At 43.1% G+C, this 20,314-nt stretch overlaps 1 protein-coding gene across 5 annotated transcripts; it reads left to right on the plus strand.

The window, feature by feature from the left end:
* The first annotated feature begins 399 nt into the window (after positions 1–399).
* On the plus strand, positions 400–17,016 carry INSIG2 (insulin induced gene 2). Of its 5 annotated transcripts, XM_030487294.1 has the most exons (7): positions 671–712; positions 1,350–1,472; positions 4,774–5,114; positions 9,741–9,865; positions 12,145–12,311; positions 12,735–12,834; positions 14,063–17,016. In XM_030487294.1, exons 3-7 carry the CDS (start codon positions 4,871–4,873, stop codon positions 14,102–14,104), a joined length of 678 nt encoding a protein of 225 aa, XP_030343154.1. In that variant the 5' UTR covers positions 671–712; positions 1,350–1,472; positions 4,774–4,870; the 3' UTR covers positions 14,105–17,016. The 5 variants fall into 5 exon arrangements, with proteins under 5 accessions (XP_030343153.1, XP_030343157.1, XP_030343154.1 ...); XM_030487293.1 differs by lacking the exon at positions 1,350–1,472 and having other exon boundaries at positions 400–712; XM_030487297.1 differs by lacking the exon at positions 1,350–1,472 and having other exon boundaries at positions 619–712; positions 4,774–4,954.
* Positions 17,017–20,314: the final 3,298 nt, after the last annotated feature.

The raw sequence follows: 20,314 nt of genomic DNA on the forward strand, positions 1-20,314 counted from the left end.
GATTTCATTTAGACTCCATTAGGTACTGGAAGCTGCTCTAAGGTCTCCCTGGAGCCGTCTCTTCTCCAGGCTGAACAAGCCCAGCTCTCTCAGCCTGTCTCCATAGGAGAGGTGCTCCAACCCTCTGATCATCCTCGTGGACCTCCACTCGACTCGCTCCAACAGGTCCATGTCCTTCTTATGTTGGGGATCTCAGAACTTGACACAGTACTGCAGGTGGGGTGTGGACTGGAGGTGGGCAATCACCTTCCTAGACCTGCTGGTCATGCTCTTTTCATCCGTTTTTGTGATCAAAACATCTAGCAGGGATATTGCAAAACCCTAAACAGCTAAACCGTGACCAACTGGAAGCATCGGCCTGTACAAAACCTATCGCCCTATGCCTTTCTTTTATGCAGAGCTGCGCAGACTGAACAGGCGCCCACGGAAGTTGCTGTGATCCTCTCCCCCTACCCCTCGCCACGGTGATCCTCACCAGCGCCTTCCGGCGCTACTCGCCCGGCCGCGCTCTCGGTGCGCGCTCACGGGGCCTCGCCCGGCCCCGGGGACGCAGCCGCCTGCACACGGACCCGCCGGGCCGGGCCAGTCCCGGCTCCCCGGCTCCCCGCCCCGCGGCCGCCCCGCGGCCGCCCCGTCAGCTGCTCGGCGGGGCCCTGCGGAGGCTGCGCGGGGCGGGGACTGGCGCGGGGAGGGAGAAGATGGCGGAGGCCGAGTGAGTCTCGGGGCTGCGGCGGCTCCCGCGCGGAGGGAGAGGGTGGGCCGGCGCGGGGGGCCTAGGGCTGTGTGATGTGCAGGGGATGAGCCAGGCCGGGAGCGGCTTCCCCCGGCCCCTTGCTCCCCGCGGGCGGCCGAGCCCCCGGCAGTGCCGCCGCCGGAGCCCTGCCTCGGGGCGGGGGTGGCGCCGGGCCCCCCGGCTGCTGGTGCTGGAGGGGTCGCCGCGGCTGCCGCCCGTTGTGCCCGGGCGCAGCAGGAGGGGACGATGGAAGCCGTTTCCCCCCGCCAGCGGTAAATCCCCGGGCAGGCGGGTCCGGGACGGGTGCCTGCGGGCTGGGCTCTGCGCGACCGGGCCCGCGGCCTCTCTCCGGCGTTGCTTTACGGGCCTGGCCTGGAGGTGCTAACGCTGGCTTGAAGCGAACGGCTTGGTGGCCAGGCGTGTGTGACCTCTCAGACCCGGGGATCCGGAGCAGGCCGGCCGGGAGAACCGCAGTTCCTGGTGCCCAGAGGAGGGGATGTTTTGATTTTGGCCTTTCCTCGCTGAAGGCAGATGGTTTCTTGAAATTTCACCATTTTTGCCATTTCCTGCCTGGTGTTGCTTAAATAAATCTTCTCTTTCTTGTCCCCCACTACAGTTTGTTGTTCCTAATGTGTCTCTATTGTGTCAGAAGTTGTGAATCCCACACAGCAGAAGGCTCTTCATGAGCATGGGGAACGCTGGGGAGCGCTTGCAGGATGGATCTTTTAATTAGAAGACAGTTAAGTGACTAAGTGTTTTGAAAGTGTCTAGGGTGATAATTTGGTTGTTAACTTTTTGTGCAATGCCAGACATTGTGTGGTTGCCTTGCGAATCGTATATAATGCTCTCGCGTGGTATGTTAAAAAGCTTGGATTGAAGCTGTGTGCCACCGAGGAGGGGAAGTGCAGCTGAGGCTTTGTGACAGTGCCAAGCCTGTAGCTTTCAGTGTGGTGTTACAGTTTTGAATATGCATTCCCAAGAGATGAAAGCTCAGAAGTAGTGTTGATTCAATATGTGAACTATTCCCATTTGAGTGGAAACCCTCAGTAAGATACAAGCTTAAAGAGAGAGAGATCGTCTCCATTGTCTGCAGGCATGCTGACCTCCAGGGCCAGAAGAAGGAGGTGATGTGATGGCTTTAAACTGAAAGAGTCTTTACTGTGAGGATGGTGAGGCACTGGAACAGGTTGCCCAGAGAAGATGGGGGTGTGCCATCCATGAAAATGTTGAAGGCCAGGTTGGACAGAGCCTTGAGCAACCTGGTTCAGTCGAAGATGTCACTGTCCATGGCAGGGAGGGTGGAACTAGGTGATCTCTAAGGTCCATTCCAACCCAAACCATTTTATGTCTTCTTTAGAGATGTTAATTCCTGTTTTCATGAAAGGTGACAGTAGTAAATTCCTTTGTTGTGCTTGGGCATCATGAACCCTGGCTGTCTGAGGCGGTGAAGAATCTGCATGAGTATTGGTCACCTTGCTCTGTTCTCCCATTGCTCTGTGGTATGCCAGAAGGTCTCAGAGTGAATGAGTGAAGAAAATTTGGAAATTGGGATAAAACGAATAGGAACAATATATCTAGGGTGAAAAAACAGGACAGAAACTACTGCATCATGCACATGTGAGACCTTGCATTACTTGTTGGCAATTATTGTATGTGAAGTGTTACAAGAAGCAGAGTCTTGTTAGAGAGATCAAGAGATACTGTAAAATGGGGAAATAATGGCTGTGTGGAAATTATTAATAGATTTCATCAGAGACAGGGATTTGGGCTGGTATCACTCGATGTTGTAATTGATGACCTTGGTGCACAAAACAGGATGCAGGAATGATGTTTGCTGATGACCCAAAGCTGGGAACTGTTTGCAGGGCCAGAGAGGACTGAGATATCCTACAGGGAAAATGGAGTGATGTTGAGTGTCAGAATAAATAATACCTATGGGCTGAAATTCGGCCTATGAGGTTTGTGGCTGGTACCAAGGAACAATGAGTTTGGTAATAGAGAAGAAGAGAGATTTGAATGTAGTAATGGATCACGGGATGTGAGCAACCACTTTATGACAGTGGAAACATAAATTGTCCTTGGTCCACAACAGAAAAGCTCATTTAACGAGAGACACAAAAGTGTGAACTTTATTGTACGAGTCTGAGGGGGCCAAACCTGGGATTGTATACTCCGGTCATGCATTAACAAAAAAAAAAAAAGGGGGATGTGCAGACTTCAGGAAGTGCTAAGAGCTGTTGGGATGGTGAAGGAAGTGGGGTCAAGAGTTTAGGTTGTTTCCATAGGTGAGATAAAGCTAAGAAGGGATGTAACAGTAACATTTAAGAACCCTCATTAAGTATGGTATTGTATAGATTTTGTAATTGGGACATACAGTTTCCAATGTCCCCTGTTGAAAAAGCTCCTGTAAATTCTGGGAATTCCTGTGATCACCTGGTGGGGAAAAAGTCCCCAGGGACAGGGGAGTCTCTCAGCTGCAGTATTAGTGACTCTGTGCTTTCTTTCCTGGAGGCTAAATGTATTATCCAAGCTCTGCTGCCATGCCATCCGGAGGAGGGAAAAAATAAAAGGCAAATCTGCAACACCACCTTTTTGCTTGAGGGAAGTGTGGTGCAGTGCCAGCGCCAGCCTTGATGCAGACATCTGTTTGGTGTGAGTCAGGAAGCTGACTAAGAAGCCAGACACTGTGGTTGCCCTCGTTCCTCACAAGACGTGTTCATGATTACAAATAACACAGAGAATTGGCTGTGTAGAAGAGATCCTGTATTCTTAGGAGGACTCTGCTGCCCCCGAACTGCTAGTGGAAAGTTATGTGTAATGAGAACTTTTTTTCTTGTTTTGCCTCTTGGAACTTTTTCTGACTGATGAACAGCATCTTCTGTGCAGTTACCTGTAGTATCTTAACTAGCCTGGACGTATTTAACTTCCCTTTTGGTTTTCAATCAGCAGAAGTGAATGCTGCATCCTCTGCGCTGCTGTTGCATCTTCGCAGGGCTTCATTGGGACCTGCTGAAGCCAGGGAGGAAGGGGGATGGATGCGCTGTTTTGGCTCCCCTTGTGCTTGTGTGGCCATAAATAAGAGTTAACAAAAGCTGCCACCAGTTGGCAGTTTCAAATTTAAAAACAATGTCAGGGCTTTTTTTCTGAAGTTGCAGGTGGCTAAGCTGTCGATCAGAACCGTTGTTATACATGAGTGTGGCACTGAATCCATGTATAACAAGACTCTTGATGGACAGGTTTTCTTACAAAGGAGTGATTGGGATGGGAACTCTGCCATTCCTGTGGTGCCGGCAGAGTTACTCATGTAGGATGCTACCTAGTGCATAGGTGGAGGGAGCTCCTTTTCCCTTTGCTCTCAGGTTCTTTTGTGCCTGATTACAATTATGGTTTATAATAATGTATGGCAGTTTTCACCAAAGTGTTTTACTTCGGTAAATATTTTTCTGTATTGAGATGACTTCCCTGGCTGGCTGAGTTGTTTGCTCTTATCTGGGGTTATGAAAATGGGTGTGCTGCGGGCTTGCTGAAATTCTGACTTCATCCTGAAAAATATTTCTCAGATTTCACTTTCTAGTTGAGAAATATTTTCTGTCATCTCTTCAGGAAGAGAGATCAGTGAACCTCTGTGGCTGACTTGAAACTAAGGGCTGTGTTTACTTGCTTCTGAATTACATAATTTCCAGTTGTTCCTTAGAGGAGGGGAGAAAAACTATTGTTATTGAAAAGCTGGAATTTCCTCCATCTTATACCGGTTTAATTTCTTCACCTCTTCTCTGCAGTTTCACATTCCTAACTGTCCCATCCCACATGTTTCCTCCTTATCTGTCTCCTAGTACACAAAGCTATTTGTAAAACCTCTTTTCTTTGTAAGGCAGTTTTGGAGTGTGGTTGGTTCTTCTCTCAAAATTACTAATTGCCTCCTGAGACAATTCAGGAAAATATAATAGCAATTTTTTTAACCAAATCTCCAATTTATTCAAGAGAAATATATTTAGTGTTTCTTATATCTGCATTTTCACCTTTTTTTTATTTTTTTTCAGGGTTTGGGTATCTCCTAACTGAGGAGAGTCAAAATACTGATTGCAAGTGAACCCTCCTCAATCAGCCTGTTGAATGTCTCTGAGAACATAAGAAGTCATGGCAGAAAATGGTGCAATGCCAACCTTACCAAAAAAGTGTGGCCCATACATTTCATCTGTAACCAGTTGTGGCATGAATTTGGTAATTCGTGGTATAGTGCTGTTTTTTATTGGCGTATTTCTTGCATTAGTATTAAACTTGCTTCAGATCCAGAGAAACGTTACTCTCTTCCCTCCTGATGTGATCACAAGCATCTTCTCCTCAGCTTGGTGGGTACCACCTTGCTGTGGCACAGCGTCAGGTAAGTTCAGCTGTCTATGTATGCCTGGCGTGGAGATGAATGGGTGGAGAGGTAGTTATATAGTTAGAAAAAACTGTGTGAAAGGTGTGGAAGATAAAATTTTCTGTTCCAGCATTGCTGCCCTTTTCAAGCTATTACTATCCTTCTCATCTCCCCATGTATATACAAATATGCATGCATGTGTCCAGAAATTGTTGTTCTGCCAACTTATTTTACTGTAATGTTATTAACAGAGCATAACCTTTGGTTTTTCTGCTGGGTTACAGTACAAGTTTAACGGACTTTAGAAGGTGGTGCCACTTGTAGCCTTGAGACTGAATTACAGTGCTCTACATGCAGCACTTGAAAATAACCTGGGTGTCTTGGTTTGCGCAGCACACTACCCTATTTTGAGTACAGCAAACCACCTTGACTAGTACTCCATTTTGTGGTGCAGCTTTCCATTTGTTGCTCATTCCAGTTCGAGGTGTACCTTTAGCTTCATAAAGCTGGGAGACCTGACTGTGTCTCGGGGAGTTGAGGCCAGGTGCACAGTTTTTGGTTGTAGAGGCACGTTGCAGAACAGAGCACCTCAGTTAGATTCATGTATCAAGTCAGGTGATGTGAATGTGCTCCATTTCTCCCATGGCCATGTGGGGAGTTGAGGCTTTTGTGTGTTTAGCTAGTTTAAATGAGATGACTACAGTAGGTAGTAAGAAATACCTCTTTTTCTTCTTTCATCTTCCGAGTATTAAGTATTCCATGTTATAAGCCTGAGGGAATTTGGATTTCTACTTAGTCCTGAAGATCACTGATCCCATGGGATCAGTTTTACGCTTTACTAAGGGAATATTCTTAGGAGCCAGTACTGGAGGACTCTGCTTTAGCAAACCTTTACATTGAAGGTGGTATCTTTCTAGAGGTCAGTTTCAGTAAGATTAAGCAGCTAAGGTTTCTGGGTCAGTGCAAGTCAATAAATTAGCTTTGAGCGGCATCACTGTTTTGCTAGTGATACTACTTAAGCCTATTTTTTTCCTAGTCATCCAACTGCTTTCCTTTTGATACGTTGTTGAGACGCTACACCCCAGATATCAGAGGAGCTTGACTTGAAAGGAAACTCTCCAAATATCTCTCTGAATATGTCAGTTTTGTTCTCCTGTGGAAATGCATTTGGCATATTATGGTGGAAGTTACATACCTGCTTTATCTACCAGTTGTCTTTTGTCCTCTTTTGGTTGTCTTGCTGAGATTGTTGGTTAGGTTTTGGTCTGTACCCTGCATTTGCTGCATTTTTCTTTTATGCTTTAAACTGATCGCCTTGACAAACATGTCTGGTAAAGGTTTGATCTTCTATGTATAGAGTAACGGGAGTTGAAATGACAGAATCCTAACTTGCAGCAGCAACATGTAAGGCTTACAAAGTGCACTGTAATGTTTGCACTGTCAGCTGTTTGCAGCAGACTACACCTTATGCTCTTTTAGGTCGTCTGAGAACACTGTCTGCAGCTGTGGTATGGGGTAAGCCTGAAGGCTAGATCTTGCCATCATCTCAGAAGAAACTTGTGGGCCTTCCTGGTTCTAATGGGTTGGTGGTTTTGGTAGAAAGAGTAGATATGGCTTATAGTCAGTCACCTGTGTAGGCATTTGCACTACTTGATTTTTAAGCCACCTGATTTATAGATATTACTGCCTTAACTGGCTTTTCCCAGCAGGAGTGATCCCATTGAGGTGTTCAAGTTCATTCTTTTTCATTATCAGTCTTTTCTTCTCTGTTTTCTTTCCTTATCTTTTCTGCTAGTGTACATAGAGGGAACCTCTTTTTCTTATGTTTTCTTAATATTCATACCTGCACAGCCTTCCTGGAATTGACATGAACATATAGTTTGTTATTATGAACAGAATAAAGGTATTTTGCATATTTATAATCAGTGGTGATCAAGACTACTTTTAGGGAAGTCCTTTCATCCGTCACTGTTATTAGTCATCAATTGGCGCCATACCTTTGGCAAGAAAATTGCTCAGGGAGTTTTTTTCCTCTCCAGCTTTACTGGTGATTTATTTCTCAAATCCTGGAGATTAGTTTCCTCTCTAGCAGAATAAAGAGCATTTGCCATAATGTACCTCCAAGGATGCCAGGCTGAGGGCACTGGAGTGTCCATATCAATAACTCAGGCTTTGTCCCACTCCTGCAGCACCAGTTTAACATAAAGTATCAGTGTTATTTCTTAGTGGTGTTGGTAACGGTCTTTTTAGCTGCAGTTGCAATAGAGAACACATTTATGAAGAAATGCTCAAAGAGCATAGCAGTTCCCTGGGGTTGAAAGTCCTGTTTGCTTTCTGTATTCAACAGCTACTGTAGGCTCTTGGCTTTCTCTCTTCTGTGTGAGCCTTTATAGTAGCACTGAAGAACAGAAAAACATTATCCAAACAAAACCTGCTTGTAACAACAACAGAAGAAGAGACAAAATAGTAATATTAATGTTAAAATCCACAATCTGCCCTTATTGTGGTGTATTTGTTTTGCAGTTATTTAAATGGATGGGGCCCTCTAGACAGATAGGAGCAGGCTCACATTCACAAGCCCTGTCCGCATGGGGGACTTCAACTCCCGATGTCTGTTTGAGGGACAACACAGCAGGGTGTAAGCAATCCAGGAGCTTCCTGGAACGTGTTGATAACTTCCTTCTCCAAGTGACAGAGGAGCCAAGGAGGAGATGTGTTATGTTGGATCTTGTTCTCACCAACAGGGAAGGGCAGGTAGGGAATGTGAATTCTGTGTGAAGCTCAAGAGCAGGCTTGGCTGCAGTGACCGTGACATTGTAGAGTTCAAGATCCTTAGGTCAGCAAGGAGGGCACACAGCAAGCTCACTACCCTTTCCTGGACTTCAGGAAAGCAGACTTTGGCATCAAGGAGTTGCTTGATAAAGTACCATGGGATAAAGTCCTGGAGGGAAGAGAAGCCCAAGGAAGCTGGTTAATATTCAGGGTTCACCTCCTCCAAGCTCAGGAGCAATGCATCCTGCCAAAAAGGAAGTCAAGCAAGAACACCAGGAGGCCTGTGTAGGTGAACGAGGAGCTCCTGGGCAAACTCCAGCAGAAAAGGAAGCCTACGGAGGGAGGCAGCAAGGACAGGTTGCCTGGGAGGATCACAGAGAAATTGTCTGAGCAGCCAGGGAACAGGTTAGGAAGGCTAATGCCCTGATAAAATTAAGTCTGACCAGGGATGTCAAGGGCAGCAAGAAAAGCTTCTCTAGGTACACTGGGGGTAAAAGGAAGACTAGGGAAAATGTGGGCCCTCTTTGGAATGAAACAGGAGGCCTGGTTACCTGGGATATGGAGAAGGCTGAGGTACTCAATAACCTTTTTGCCTCGGTCTTCATTGGCAAGTGCTGCAGCCACACTGCCCAAGTCACAGGAGGCAAAGTCAGGGACGGGGAGAATGAGGAACCATGCACTGTAGGAGAAGAGGAGGTTTGAGACCATCTAAAGACCCTGAAGGTACACAAGTCCATGGGACCTGATGAGATGCATCCACTGGTCCTGAGGGAGCTGATGGATGAAGTGGCTAAGCCACTATCCATATTAGAGAAGTCGTGGCAATCTAGTGAAGTTCCCACTGACTGGAAAAGGGGAAACATACGACAGGGTTATGTTGGGGGTGGTTAAGGGAAGAGCAACTGACGTCATCTACCTGGACTTGTGCAAAATGTTTGGCACTGTCCCACACGACATCCTTGTATATAAGCTGCTCTTGTGAGAGCAGTCCTGCATTCAGCTCTGGGGTCCCCAATATAAGAAGGGCACAGACCTGTTGGAGGAAGTCCAGAGAAGGACCACGAGGATGATAAGAGGGCTGGAGCACCTCTCTTATGGAGGCAGGCTGAGAGAGCTGGGTTTGTTCAGCCTGGAGAAGAGAAGGCTCCGAACAGACCTTAGAGCAGCTTCCAGTACCTAAAGGGCCCTACAACAAATCTGGAGAGTGACATTTTACAAGGGCATGTAGAGGTAGGACAAGGGGGAATGGCTTTAAACTGAAAGGGGGTGGATTTAGGGTAGATACAAGGAAGCAAGCTCTTCACTGTGAGGGTGGTGAGGCACTGCAGCAGGTTGCTCGAAGAAGCTGTGGCTGCCCCATCCCTGGCAGTGTTCAAGGCCAGGTTGGACGGGGCTTTGAGCAACCTGGCCTAGTGGAAGGTGTTCCTCCCCATGGCAGTTCCATCTAGTTGGAACTAGATGATCTTTGAGGTATCTTCCAACCCTAACCACTATATGTTTGTTATGTGGTATTTTCAAAAGTGCCAGCCTTCAAGCTATTGCTGCTCTTTTTGAACTACAGTGTGAGTCAGCAGATTTTGATAGGGTGCAGAGTTCTTTCATCCTCCACCCCTAGTTCAAATTGTCTCTGTTTTGCTCCTTTTGCCAGGTCCTGCTGCAGTGGTTAAAGATGCTGCTGAAGTTTTACAGATCTTTTTCAAATAATTAAATTGTTTGAATTTCCTTCTTTTACAATGTATGTTTTGTATTGTGTATCCTTAAAAGATCTGTTGTGGTAGTGACAATATTTGTCAGAGTCTAAATAAAGATTATTTTAGTTAAATATTGCCAGTGCTTTAACTTCTGTGCCTTTTTTCTTTCCTGTCTCCACAGCTGTGATTGGGTTATTGTACCCATGCATGGACAGACATCTGGGAGAGCCACATAAATTTAAGAGAGAATGGTCCAGTGTAATGCGATGTGTAGCAGTCTTTGTGGGAATAAATCATGCCAGCGCTGTATCCTATATTCTAATTTGTGATAACAGATGGGTTTCCACTAAAACAAAGCTCACATAGTCAGTCATGGTGAATTTTGTTAAAGATATAATGTGCAGCATTTCTGCAAGGGAAATGCAGAATATGTGTTAGTGTTAAACTGTCATAGCACTGTTGGAGGTGGTAAGTCTCATGTTTTTTCATTCTGAAAAATCTTTTCATTAGAAATGTCTCAATATTGGGCTTTGTCTTCCTTATAGTCAAGGGGGTTGGAACTAGGTTATCTTTAAGGTCCTTTCCAATCCAAACGATTCTGTGCTTCTATGAAATCTTTATGTGGTAGGTGTTACAGAAAAGTGCTGTAAGAGATTCCAAGGGTTGATGTCTCTTTAACACCAAAGTAAGAGGTCGAAGCCCAGTCTTGAGGTCATCAATGAAGCATATGCACTTTGAAAGCATGGGGAAAACTCAGGATCAGGTAATACTCAGGACTACACAAAGCAACTAGGCTTTGTTACCCCATTCTGTAAATTATGCCATGATGCTGGGAGAGTAGTTACCATTCCTGTGGTCATTCAGGAAGAGCAATTAGAAGTCAGTCAGCATGTTGCAGCACATTATGCTCCTCCTAATTGTGTAGATATTCAGATACATCTTGCAAAAATGTGCTCAAAACTGGCATCCCTTCCCTCTGAAGCAGCTAGGGGCATGCTGAGTGATGGGGTGCTTTTCATGTGGGCTGGCACACCTTACGTGTGTGAGTCTTAGTGGTTTTGTATAGTCATGCCTAGTACCTCCTCTGTCAGGTAGCACCAGGATCTATCTGAGAAAATTGGGTTCTTGTAAACTAATTAGAAGGAAAGTTGATCATCTCTGGAACAATAATGTCCTTAAGTGTCAGCTCCAACACAGTTTGCAGAAGTCATGCTAAGAAGTTCTTATTGCATGCTACTGAATTTCCTCATTTCCAGGAAAAGAGGGCAAGTGAAAGATGTGAGAGCTGGCTGAATTCTTACAGAGGTGACTTGGCCCTCAATGGGTTTTGTTGTTTGCTTTTGTTCCCACCAGCCATCCTGTCCAGTTTGGTTGGATGAGCTGAAGCTGCCACGGTTCAGAGTCATTCCCACTGTCCCTCACTAACCTTGCTCTCCTTGCCAAAGACGCATTAATCTGGTCCTGTGGTCTCAGTGACCTGGACTGTACATGTTGTGTAAGCACATGCAACTTCACCGTTTTTAACAAATAAAGGAGAATTGACACCATCTCTCTGCATGGGTCAGATTATTTACAGCAAACCTTCTTGCAGTTTTCTAACAGTTGTTACACATATTCCAGGACATCATTAATGTACAGTCTGTATTTCCTCCTTTACAGCTGTCCAGACTGCTTTCTTTTCAGCATATTACCAGTTCTGCACATTGCTGTATTTGGTGTGGTTTTTGGTTTTGTTTGACATTTTTCCTGATGCTATTGATTTTTATCCCGCAGTTATTATTTCAGTTAGTAGAACTTGTTTCTCATTTCCTCTAGGTCTCTCTCCACGTCTTTGTGAGAAAATAGGGCAGTGTTTTTATGTTGTCATCCCATAAATTTGTTTTCAGGCTTATGAAACTTGACAGCATACTATTTAATAATCTGTTATTGACAGGAGAAGTGAGGATGAGTTAGTATTTCAAAAATACTTTGAAGAATATGAAACACCACAGAGATACCTGGTGTGACTTCACACTTTTATCACAGGGTTGACAAAACTGATTTTCAATGTTAATTTACATGTACACGTACATTTTGTTTTATAGAAAACATCAGTGTTTTTAATGTTTAGCTGAATGTAAACTACCATGTAAATTAAACAAAATTGCAATTAAGTAGGAGTAATAAATACCTTTTTTCAGTAAATCCCTGTCATTTGGAGGAGTCTAATGCTAGATTTAAGATTTCATGCTTAGTGTAATAAAGGACCAGATAAGGATGAGATGTCCTTACTCTGAACAGTAACATGCACATTGTATGTCTCTATAAAATGTCTGTGTTGTCTGGTAGGTGAGTAGTCTCTTCTCTCTTGTACAGGGCTAAGACCCTAAAAATGTGAAGAATTGTCACGAGTCTTTAGTTTCCTGATATATTGGCAACACTTACAAGGCTTATTTCCTTGTACTTCGTAGCTGTGTGATGGCCGATACAGCTAAGGCTGTATTTTTTTAAATGGTATTTTAGCCAAAATATGATGAACAGAATGGACAAAACTGCTTTACAATTGTATATGATATTTCTAAGCTTATCCTTAACGATCAACACAGAAAGTGGATTTTGCCAACAATATCCAGTTGTCTCTCACACTAGCAGCCCTGTCAATTGGACTGTGGTGGACGTTTGATAGATCACGAAGTGGCTTTGGTCTTGGAGTAGGAATTGCTTTCCTGGCCACATTGGTGTCACAACTTCTGGTCTACAATGGAGTTTATCAGTAAGTATTTACTCCTTTAAGGTTAAATGATTATTTCCTGAAGTTATAACATAAAATTAGAATAACTAAAAGGGTAGAATTTGACATGATTTCCAAAGCTGCCAGCACTTAATTTTGAGCATAGCATAAATTGGACTGTTTATGAAAGCTTTGGTGTGTTTCTAAATAAGACACTTGGTTGGAAGTTGCTTATTTCAATAAAATTGCTACCTTACCGACAATGTAACATGCTTTTCTTAGTAGAAAAAATGGCATTATAATCAATAAGAAGCCTCCTTTGTTATTTACTGCAAGTAATTTAATGTCTGTAATACGTTTCTTTTAGAGCTGAAATGTCCTAATACTTAAAATTGTGAATTTGTCTCATGTGTTTTGAACATTCTATGTGTTACACAATGTTGAGCTCAGAGTGTTATTTTCCAGATACACGTCTCCAGATTTCCTCTATGTTCGTTCCTGGTTGCCATGTATATTTTTTGCTGGTGGAATAACTATGGGCAATATTGGCAGGCAGCTGGCAATGGTAAGTTTGGAGGGGGGATTGATTACCTTCTAGTAAGTTTTAGTCTACATGTCATTCTGTGCTGGGTTGACTCTGGCTGGATGCTCTATTGCTCCCCCTTCTCAACTGGACAGGGGAGAGAAGATAAAACAAAAGGCTCATAGGTCAAAATTAAGGGCAGGGAGAGATTGCTCACCAGTTACTGTCACGAGCAAAGCAGGCTCAGCTTGGGGAAATTAATTTCATTTATTACCAATCAAATCACAGTAGAATAATGAGAAGTAAAACCAAATCTTAAAAACACCGCCCCCCCCGAAGCCTGCTCCAGCACAGGCTTCACGTGGAATCACAGCCTCCTTTGGGCATTCCCCTGCTCTGGTGTAGGGTCCTCCATGGGCTGTAGGTGGATATCTGCTCCGCCATGGACCTCCATGGGCTGGAGGGGGACAGCCTGCCTCACCATGGTGTGCGCTTTGAGCTGCAGAGGAATCTCTGCTCTGGCACCTGGAGCACCTCCTCCCCTCCTTCTGCGCTGACCTTGGTGTCTGCAGAGCTGTTGCTGTTACATATTCTCATTCTTCTCTCTGTCTGCAATTGCCTTTGCTCAGTTTTTAATCCTTCTTAAGTATGTAACCCCAGAGGTACTACCACTGTTGCTGATGAGCTCAGCCTTGGCTAGGGGCAGGTCTGTCTTGGAGCTGGTGGCATTGCTCCATTGGACGTGGAGGAAGCTTCTAGCAGCTTCTCACAGAACCCACCTCTGTAGCCCCCCACTACCAAAACCTTGCCACAAAACCCAATACACATTCCTTCCTTCATATATACCAACCAGCTATTTGACTTATGGATGTGAAGTAAGAAAGAAATTGGTAATCATTGCTTTTGAGCCAGTTAGTGTATCATTCATAGGGTTATTCAGAGCACAGCCCATGACTTTGCTCTGTACACTCTCAGTTGCATTCTTCTAGTCTGTTCGGAACCAGGAGCTAAAGAAGAGCTCCTGTGTTTAGGGAGAAGTCAAGCCATCCTGTAATTCTGAACTGCTTTTTCTGCTGCTCAGAGAGGCAGAAATTGCAGCCAACAGTGTGTGCACAGAACTTAGGGAGACCAAACTCACCTAGGTGAAATGTAAGCTAAGCTATTTTATCATACATTTTGTAGAAAAATCCGGCTTGTAGCAGTCTTTTTCATGTAATTTAATATTTAATGTAAATTAATATGACTAATTTTGTCAATTTCTGTTTTGCAGTATGAATGTAAAGTCATTGCAGAGAAGTCTCACGAGGACTGAGGAGAAACAATGTGCACCTTTTAAGCAGGAAAATATGTGACAAATGACTGTTGGAGGAGCATAAGGAACACTTGACTATGAAATTGCCAAAATGCAATTTTTTTTCCCTTGAGTGGTATACTTTACTGCAATCTGTGATTGCTGCTTCTATAGAAACCTTGATGTCTGATTTTGATTACTGTGAAGTTACAATAGTATGCAATACTTTTGACAACATTGGTTCAATTATAGGATTCTTTTTTCTAAATCCAGACAGTTTACCATAAAATCTTGTCTGTCCATAATGTTACAGTGCCAAACTGAACCTTTGCACTACATTTCTGTAGCTGAAACTTCTTGCTTCACTTTATCTTGAAAGTTTTGAGGAATTTGTTCTTAATAGCTCGGTAAAAGTCAAAGGATTCAAATTTAGAAATAAAGATCATCTCTTCACATGATGATAGCCCATAATATCTTTATGAAATTCATGGATTACAGGTGAGCTTTGATGCAATAAGTAACTGATTTTTGCCTATTAACACACTGTATCGTTCTTGCTCACATTACAGGTGAGAAATCTTAATATGGATTGTATGGGTTATTGCTGTAGCATTTCCTTCGTGGTATGTGTCCGGGATCACAGAATACAGAAATGGAAACTAAGACTGGAAATAATTTGCTATTTTTTCCCCTGGTACAACCAGTATACATGTTTGTATATGAATTTATGTGGGCCATCATCAGGTGTGGACAGGTTCTAAAATGATTGAGTAACAGAGCACAGTTCAGGTCATTCTTTTACAATCCCTTAAGTTGACTTGTGTTGAGCTCTTATAAGGAAAAAAAAAAAAAAACAACTAAGGGAGTTTTTATTGCAAAACTTAGTTCTGCTGGACTAAAGCAGCCACTACAATATGGTGTCATAAAACCCTCCATTAGCAATGTTACTCTTGATAGTTCTTGTCTACTACCTGCTCTATTGGCAGGGATCAGCAGAAGGAGACAAAGCTGTATTTTAGGTACTTATGTAGCCCTTATTGCTGTGACTTTGGTCCAGGCAACCATGAATGCATTTGTTCTTATAGCAGTAGAGGTATTTATGAGGTAGAGAAATACTGTTACCCCACTTTTACAGGTGCCCGTGTGTGGAAAGTCTCATAGGACACGGAGCTGAAATAGGCTGCATGCTAATCCGTTCCCTTCTTAAGAAGCAGCATTTTAGCGTGTGACCCATATTTGGGGGCATACGTGGAATTCCTCTTGGCTTTGCAGCATCCTTTTAAGACCATGAGATAAAAGAACTTGTGCAAGAAGGCAGAAGGCAGACTTGAAGAGGACACTGCTAACCTGTGCCAGCAGTGAATTTGGGATGGGATATCCCTGCTTTGTTTTCACCCTTCTGTATCTGTGTCGATGATGTTTAATATATTCATTTTAATTGTTCGTGTTGAAGTACTATTTTTTTAAATCTTCCATGAAAGGTTTATAAGACATATTACAGTCACCTGTGGAGGCTGGAGTTGGTCCAAAGAACAACCAGATGTTGTTTTAATAGACAAGTTTTTATTAATAAATGTGTGTATGCATTGTACATGAAAGCTTGAAATAGGAAACTCTTTTTCGGTCTTATATGCTCATCTCTAAGTCTGAAAAGTATGCAGTAGAGTGCTTCCAAAAGCATTGTTATGAAAGAGGTGGTCACAGAAGGAAGATTTCTTGAATGGGGAAGCATAAAATTAATAAATAAGCAATTGATGTATAAAGAAATTTGTTCTGCAGCTCCCCAAAGTTTCATCAGCTTGTCACAGTTCCATGACAGTTCAACTCCTGAAGCACACTTTTGTAGGGTAGTGTTTCAGGAAAGCATTTACAGATGCACTTTGCTTAAAGCAGAGGTAAACATGTTTAAGTAGATCCCTGACAAGAGATATTCTTTTAATAAAACCATACTCCAGAAAGAAGTATTTTATTAATAAAACCAAGAAACTGTTAGGGCATGAAGTAAGGGTAAATTTCTTTAGGCAGGCTCTGGCATTTCACTGAAGAAGCTGTTGGGTCCCTTTCCATACAGTATTTTGCCTTCTCTGTTTTTACTTAAACAAATGGCTTCAGCTTGGTGGGCCGCATGATGCCTCTTGAATTATCACAGCATGAATGGCATAAAAATTCAGATGTTTCATATCCTAACTGTAGGGAATAATATGTTACCTCGTTAGCCAGTGTGCTGACTTGGTAGACAATTTAGTTTCATGACAACCAATAAATGTATGCAAGTGGAGTTGAGTAGGTTTTATTATTCACTTGGTGGTAGAACTGCTTTTACCTGCCACTCTAAATATTTACACAGAAGAAGCGTTGTGTATGTTAAAATGTGCAGTATGTCAGAAGTGTTTATTGTGCATCTGTGGCACCCACTTTACAACACTTTGTATTCGGATTCATTGAAACTTGATTAGAGTGTGCTGTCTGCTGACTTCTTTTAAATTTCATTTTAGAAATTTTGAGCATGTTGTGCAAAGGCAGCAATCATCCAAAATAAATTTGGGTTGAGTCCTTTATTAGATGCATTTTACTATTTTTACTCTCATTTGACTGAAGTCAATACAGGATTCACTTCTTCAATGTCATATTTTTTGAAACCGCATTGTAATTTTATGGCTGATGTGTTCAAACCCTGAAAAAGGTTCATGATGAGAATGCTGGCACCGCCTTAACTGTAGTGGGCTGAACATGCTGCTACTGTATAGCATGTAATTATAACATTGGACTGTCTTTAAAATGTTGTTAAATAGAGAATGAATAAGGTATATTTTAGATACAACTTTATAAGCACTATAATGTCTTCACTAATTAAGCATTGTAAGGTCTATGCTGTTTGAACTGGCAAATTGCTGTTAAAAGCAAAATGTGCATTAAATACAGTTACAACCTTGTTTGCTAGGCTGTTTCTTTCTTCAGGAGGTAATACTGCTTTTAAAAATACACTGAGTTGCCTTCTATCAGCAATCTCCTAATAATTTTGGCCATTGAGCTAGCATATTGGTTGCACAAGACACCTGTCTAGGAATACTGAAAAAGAAGCAGGCAAGATGAAATCGGTGGTGATTCTATCTTAATTAGCATGCTAAGCAGTGTTTGAGAATTTGCCCTTTTGAATCTGCAATGAGAATATTTGAGCTGGGGGAGAATATGCCAGATAACTTCCACCACAATACAGAAAATAGAGATTTAGATATAAATAGCCACTATGAATATGAAAAAAAACCCCTACAAATGGCAGGGAATCCCTTAATATATTTGTATTTTTTAATGTTCTGGTCTGGATAAGAACTGAATGTTATTCTGGTATTCACAGACTGTCCATTCATAGTGCCCATCACTCTGTTTCAAAAAAGTTGTAACAAATAGAGGTTTAGAAATTTGTAATGAAAAAGCCTCCAGTATTTGAGATGCAGTGCCCACAGCAGGACAGCCCTGAGTGAAAGTTGGAAAGAGGATGGGGTGAATGGAATAGACCTGTGTTTGTGTTGGCAACTCATGACCCAAAAATCCTAGCTCTGCTGTCAAAATGCAGCATCCTGGGCATGCCAAATGTCTGGCCAGGCAAATCACAGCCAAGGATAGAAATAACTGTAATTTTAACTAGTCATGGCACTAAGATCAGTCAAAAGCATGCTGGTGAAGATGCTCTGCTGGAGTCTTAAGCTCTCCCTTTCATCTATAGCCTCTCCGTGAGAGCATTGCCCCAGGGAATGGAAACTCCAGGTCTTTCCTGCCCAAGTTCAGCCTGAGGGTGACGAATGGAAAGGTGCCCATTTCAGAGAGAATATTCCAACTGCTGGGCTGCCAGGCTCTTCTGACACACATTTCTTGCCTCCCTTCATAACCTGGCTGCTGTAAGCAGCTAGAAAGAGAGCAAACAAAGAAACTTTTCTGCCATAGCTTCTGTACTTGCCATCTGGCTGGGAGCTGCCATGGGGACCTGTGGGCATACACCAGCCTTCTCTTTTTATCTCTCCCAGCATGGAAGGAAGGCACATAATTTTACCAGCTGTGTCACCCCGACATTTTACGTATGCTTTTTACATTTTGGAGCTGTGTTACCAATAATTCCTAATGGTAACGGATGAATATAACCTGTGGAAGAGATGTTAAATATCAGATACAAGGCCTATAAAAGTACATGCACAGCTGGGCAGAGGGAATGTGTGTCTCACTGTGGGAATAGCTATCTAATGCGGTTAGTTTTGATGCCAGTAGTAAATGCAAAGCATGAGTAATTTTGCAGCTTAATGTTCAGTACTAAACGGTAAATGAAAGGTCAGTCCAACATATTAACTGTCATGGAATAGTAAACACTACTTTAATTGCTTCGTGCAGCCAGCTTAGATTTTTGGTGTGTCTGTTGTCATGTTTTGAGCAGCGTGGTCCAGAGCTTTGTCCTGATTGCTTCCCCCAGTCAAATGACGAAGCCTCAAATTAAAGGATAAACTTTATGCCTGGGCTTTTCAGGCAACATACTGGGAGTCTGTGCTTTGAATGCTTAAAAGCTGTGCCAGGGGAAGAGGTAGGGGTCATTTCTTTATCTGATTGGAACCGAAATCCAGGTTGAAATGTAGCTTTGCATTTTCTTGAGCTTTTCCTTTCTTGCTCTTTGTTTCTGAGTGCAGAAGTTTAGCAGCTCCTGTTACACTTTCACGCTTGGTTTGTTTTTAGCCTCCTTAGCACTATATCAGATAGGAAACAATGTATGCAAATAAGAAAAAATATGAAGGGGAAGGGTTGCTACTAAGTTTTCCCAGGCCAAGCCAGTTGAAAGGTCAGTGGTGCCCAGTGCTCCATGTACATCAGCATCAGACGCACAACCTGCAACATCCCCAAATTGAAGCTCATAGGATTCACTTCCTGTACTGGCAGCAGTTCTGCCTTGACTTTTGCACTTAAAAACCTCAGTGCGGGGAGTGTACTGTAGTTAGGCAGAGATATGTGCGCATGTTGCAGAGTATTTGCAAAGTCCAAAGGCATAGCCATAAGGTCTGCTTTATGTTGATAGAAATCCTGAAATTCTCCCTTTCAAGCAAATATGGCAAAATGCTTGTTGAAAGAAAATCTGTATTTATAAATATGTTACTGTCTGAATTCACAGTATAATTCTGCTATTTCTATCTCCTGATTAGTTCATTGTATGCCTTGTGTTATGTGAGATAAACCAATACTTCAGATATTTAATACTTTTTGGTAATCAAACCTCAAAGCAAGATTTTTTCATTCTATTACTCAGGGAAAATGTGTAAACTAAAGAAAGCTGTGAGGAATAGGGTTGCAGCTTGACTCACAGGATAGAAATTATGCAAGGAGAAGCTCCAACATTTTGCATGATGTTGCAAGAAAGGAAAGGACAATACGCGATCCTTCTGATTTCATCCTGGGTTTCAAAACAAGAGGGGAAAGGGAGCTGTACAGATGCAGTGAGTTTGTATTGACTTGGTCTGATCTTCTTCCCTGTTCTCCAAAGGCATCGCTTTCTTGGCCAGGATCAGCAGAGTGTGTTTTGACTCATCTGTTTTCCTCTAACCCAGCTGTGCCAGATGTTTTCTCAGTGACTAGGGATGCCCAGGGTAAGCCTGGCTGTGCCACCAGACAATTCATGGGAAAATGGCACTAGCAAGTTCTTGCTGAGATTGACACAGTTCTTTTGAACTTTGTGACAAAATGATGCTCTGGCCCTGGCCACTGTGGTTGGTAATGGTGAGGTAAAGGTGGGGGAAGTGACTTCATGGTGTTCAGGCAGGGGTGTAAGTCCCTGTAAGGACACTTAAGTGCATGTGTCAATTTCAGAGCCTAACAAAAAGCAGAGTTACCCCCTCCACAATGACCATCGTTTCTTGTCTCAAGTGGTGAGACATGCCATCAGTGTGCCGAAGAGGGAAGAATGTGATTTTTTCCTCCTCCTTACTCTTCCTTTGCACAAATGCATAGGAGCCTGAGCTAAGGAGAGTTAATCCCGTTCTTGGAACTGGGACTATGTATAGGCTGGGTTAGCACTCAAAGACTCCACTGTTTTCTTTTTAAAAACAAATGCTTGTTCTGTGCTGCACATCAAGTGCAATCATTGCTGAATGAACTGACATGCAAAGCCAAGTTCTCAGCTGAACTGGCGTAGCTCCATCTATTTCAGTGGATATGCAGCATTTCATGCTGGTTGCAAATTTGGCCCACACTGTTTGAAAG

This window comes from Strigops habroptila, chromosome 5, assembly GCF_004027225.2.
Source record: "Strigops habroptila isolate Jane chromosome 5, bStrHab1.2.pri, whole genome shotgun sequence".
Classification (NCBI taxonomy): domain Eukaryota; kingdom Metazoa; phylum Chordata; class Aves; order Psittaciformes; family Psittacidae; genus Strigops; species Strigops habroptila.

Coding starts and splice junctions, on each gene's coding strand:
- INSIG2 (XM_030487293.1), top strand. CDS start 4,871: ATGGCAGAAAATGGTGCAATGCCAACCTTACCAAAAAAGTGTGGCCCA. Junction 5,115..9,740: donor TTGCTGTGGCACAGCGTCAG/GTAAGTTCAGCT, acceptor CTGTCTCCACAG/CTGTGATTGGGTTATTGTAC. Junction 12,312..12,734: donor GTCTACAATGGAGTTTATCA/GTAAGTATTTAC, acceptor GTTATTTTCCAG/ATACACGTCTCCAGATTTCC.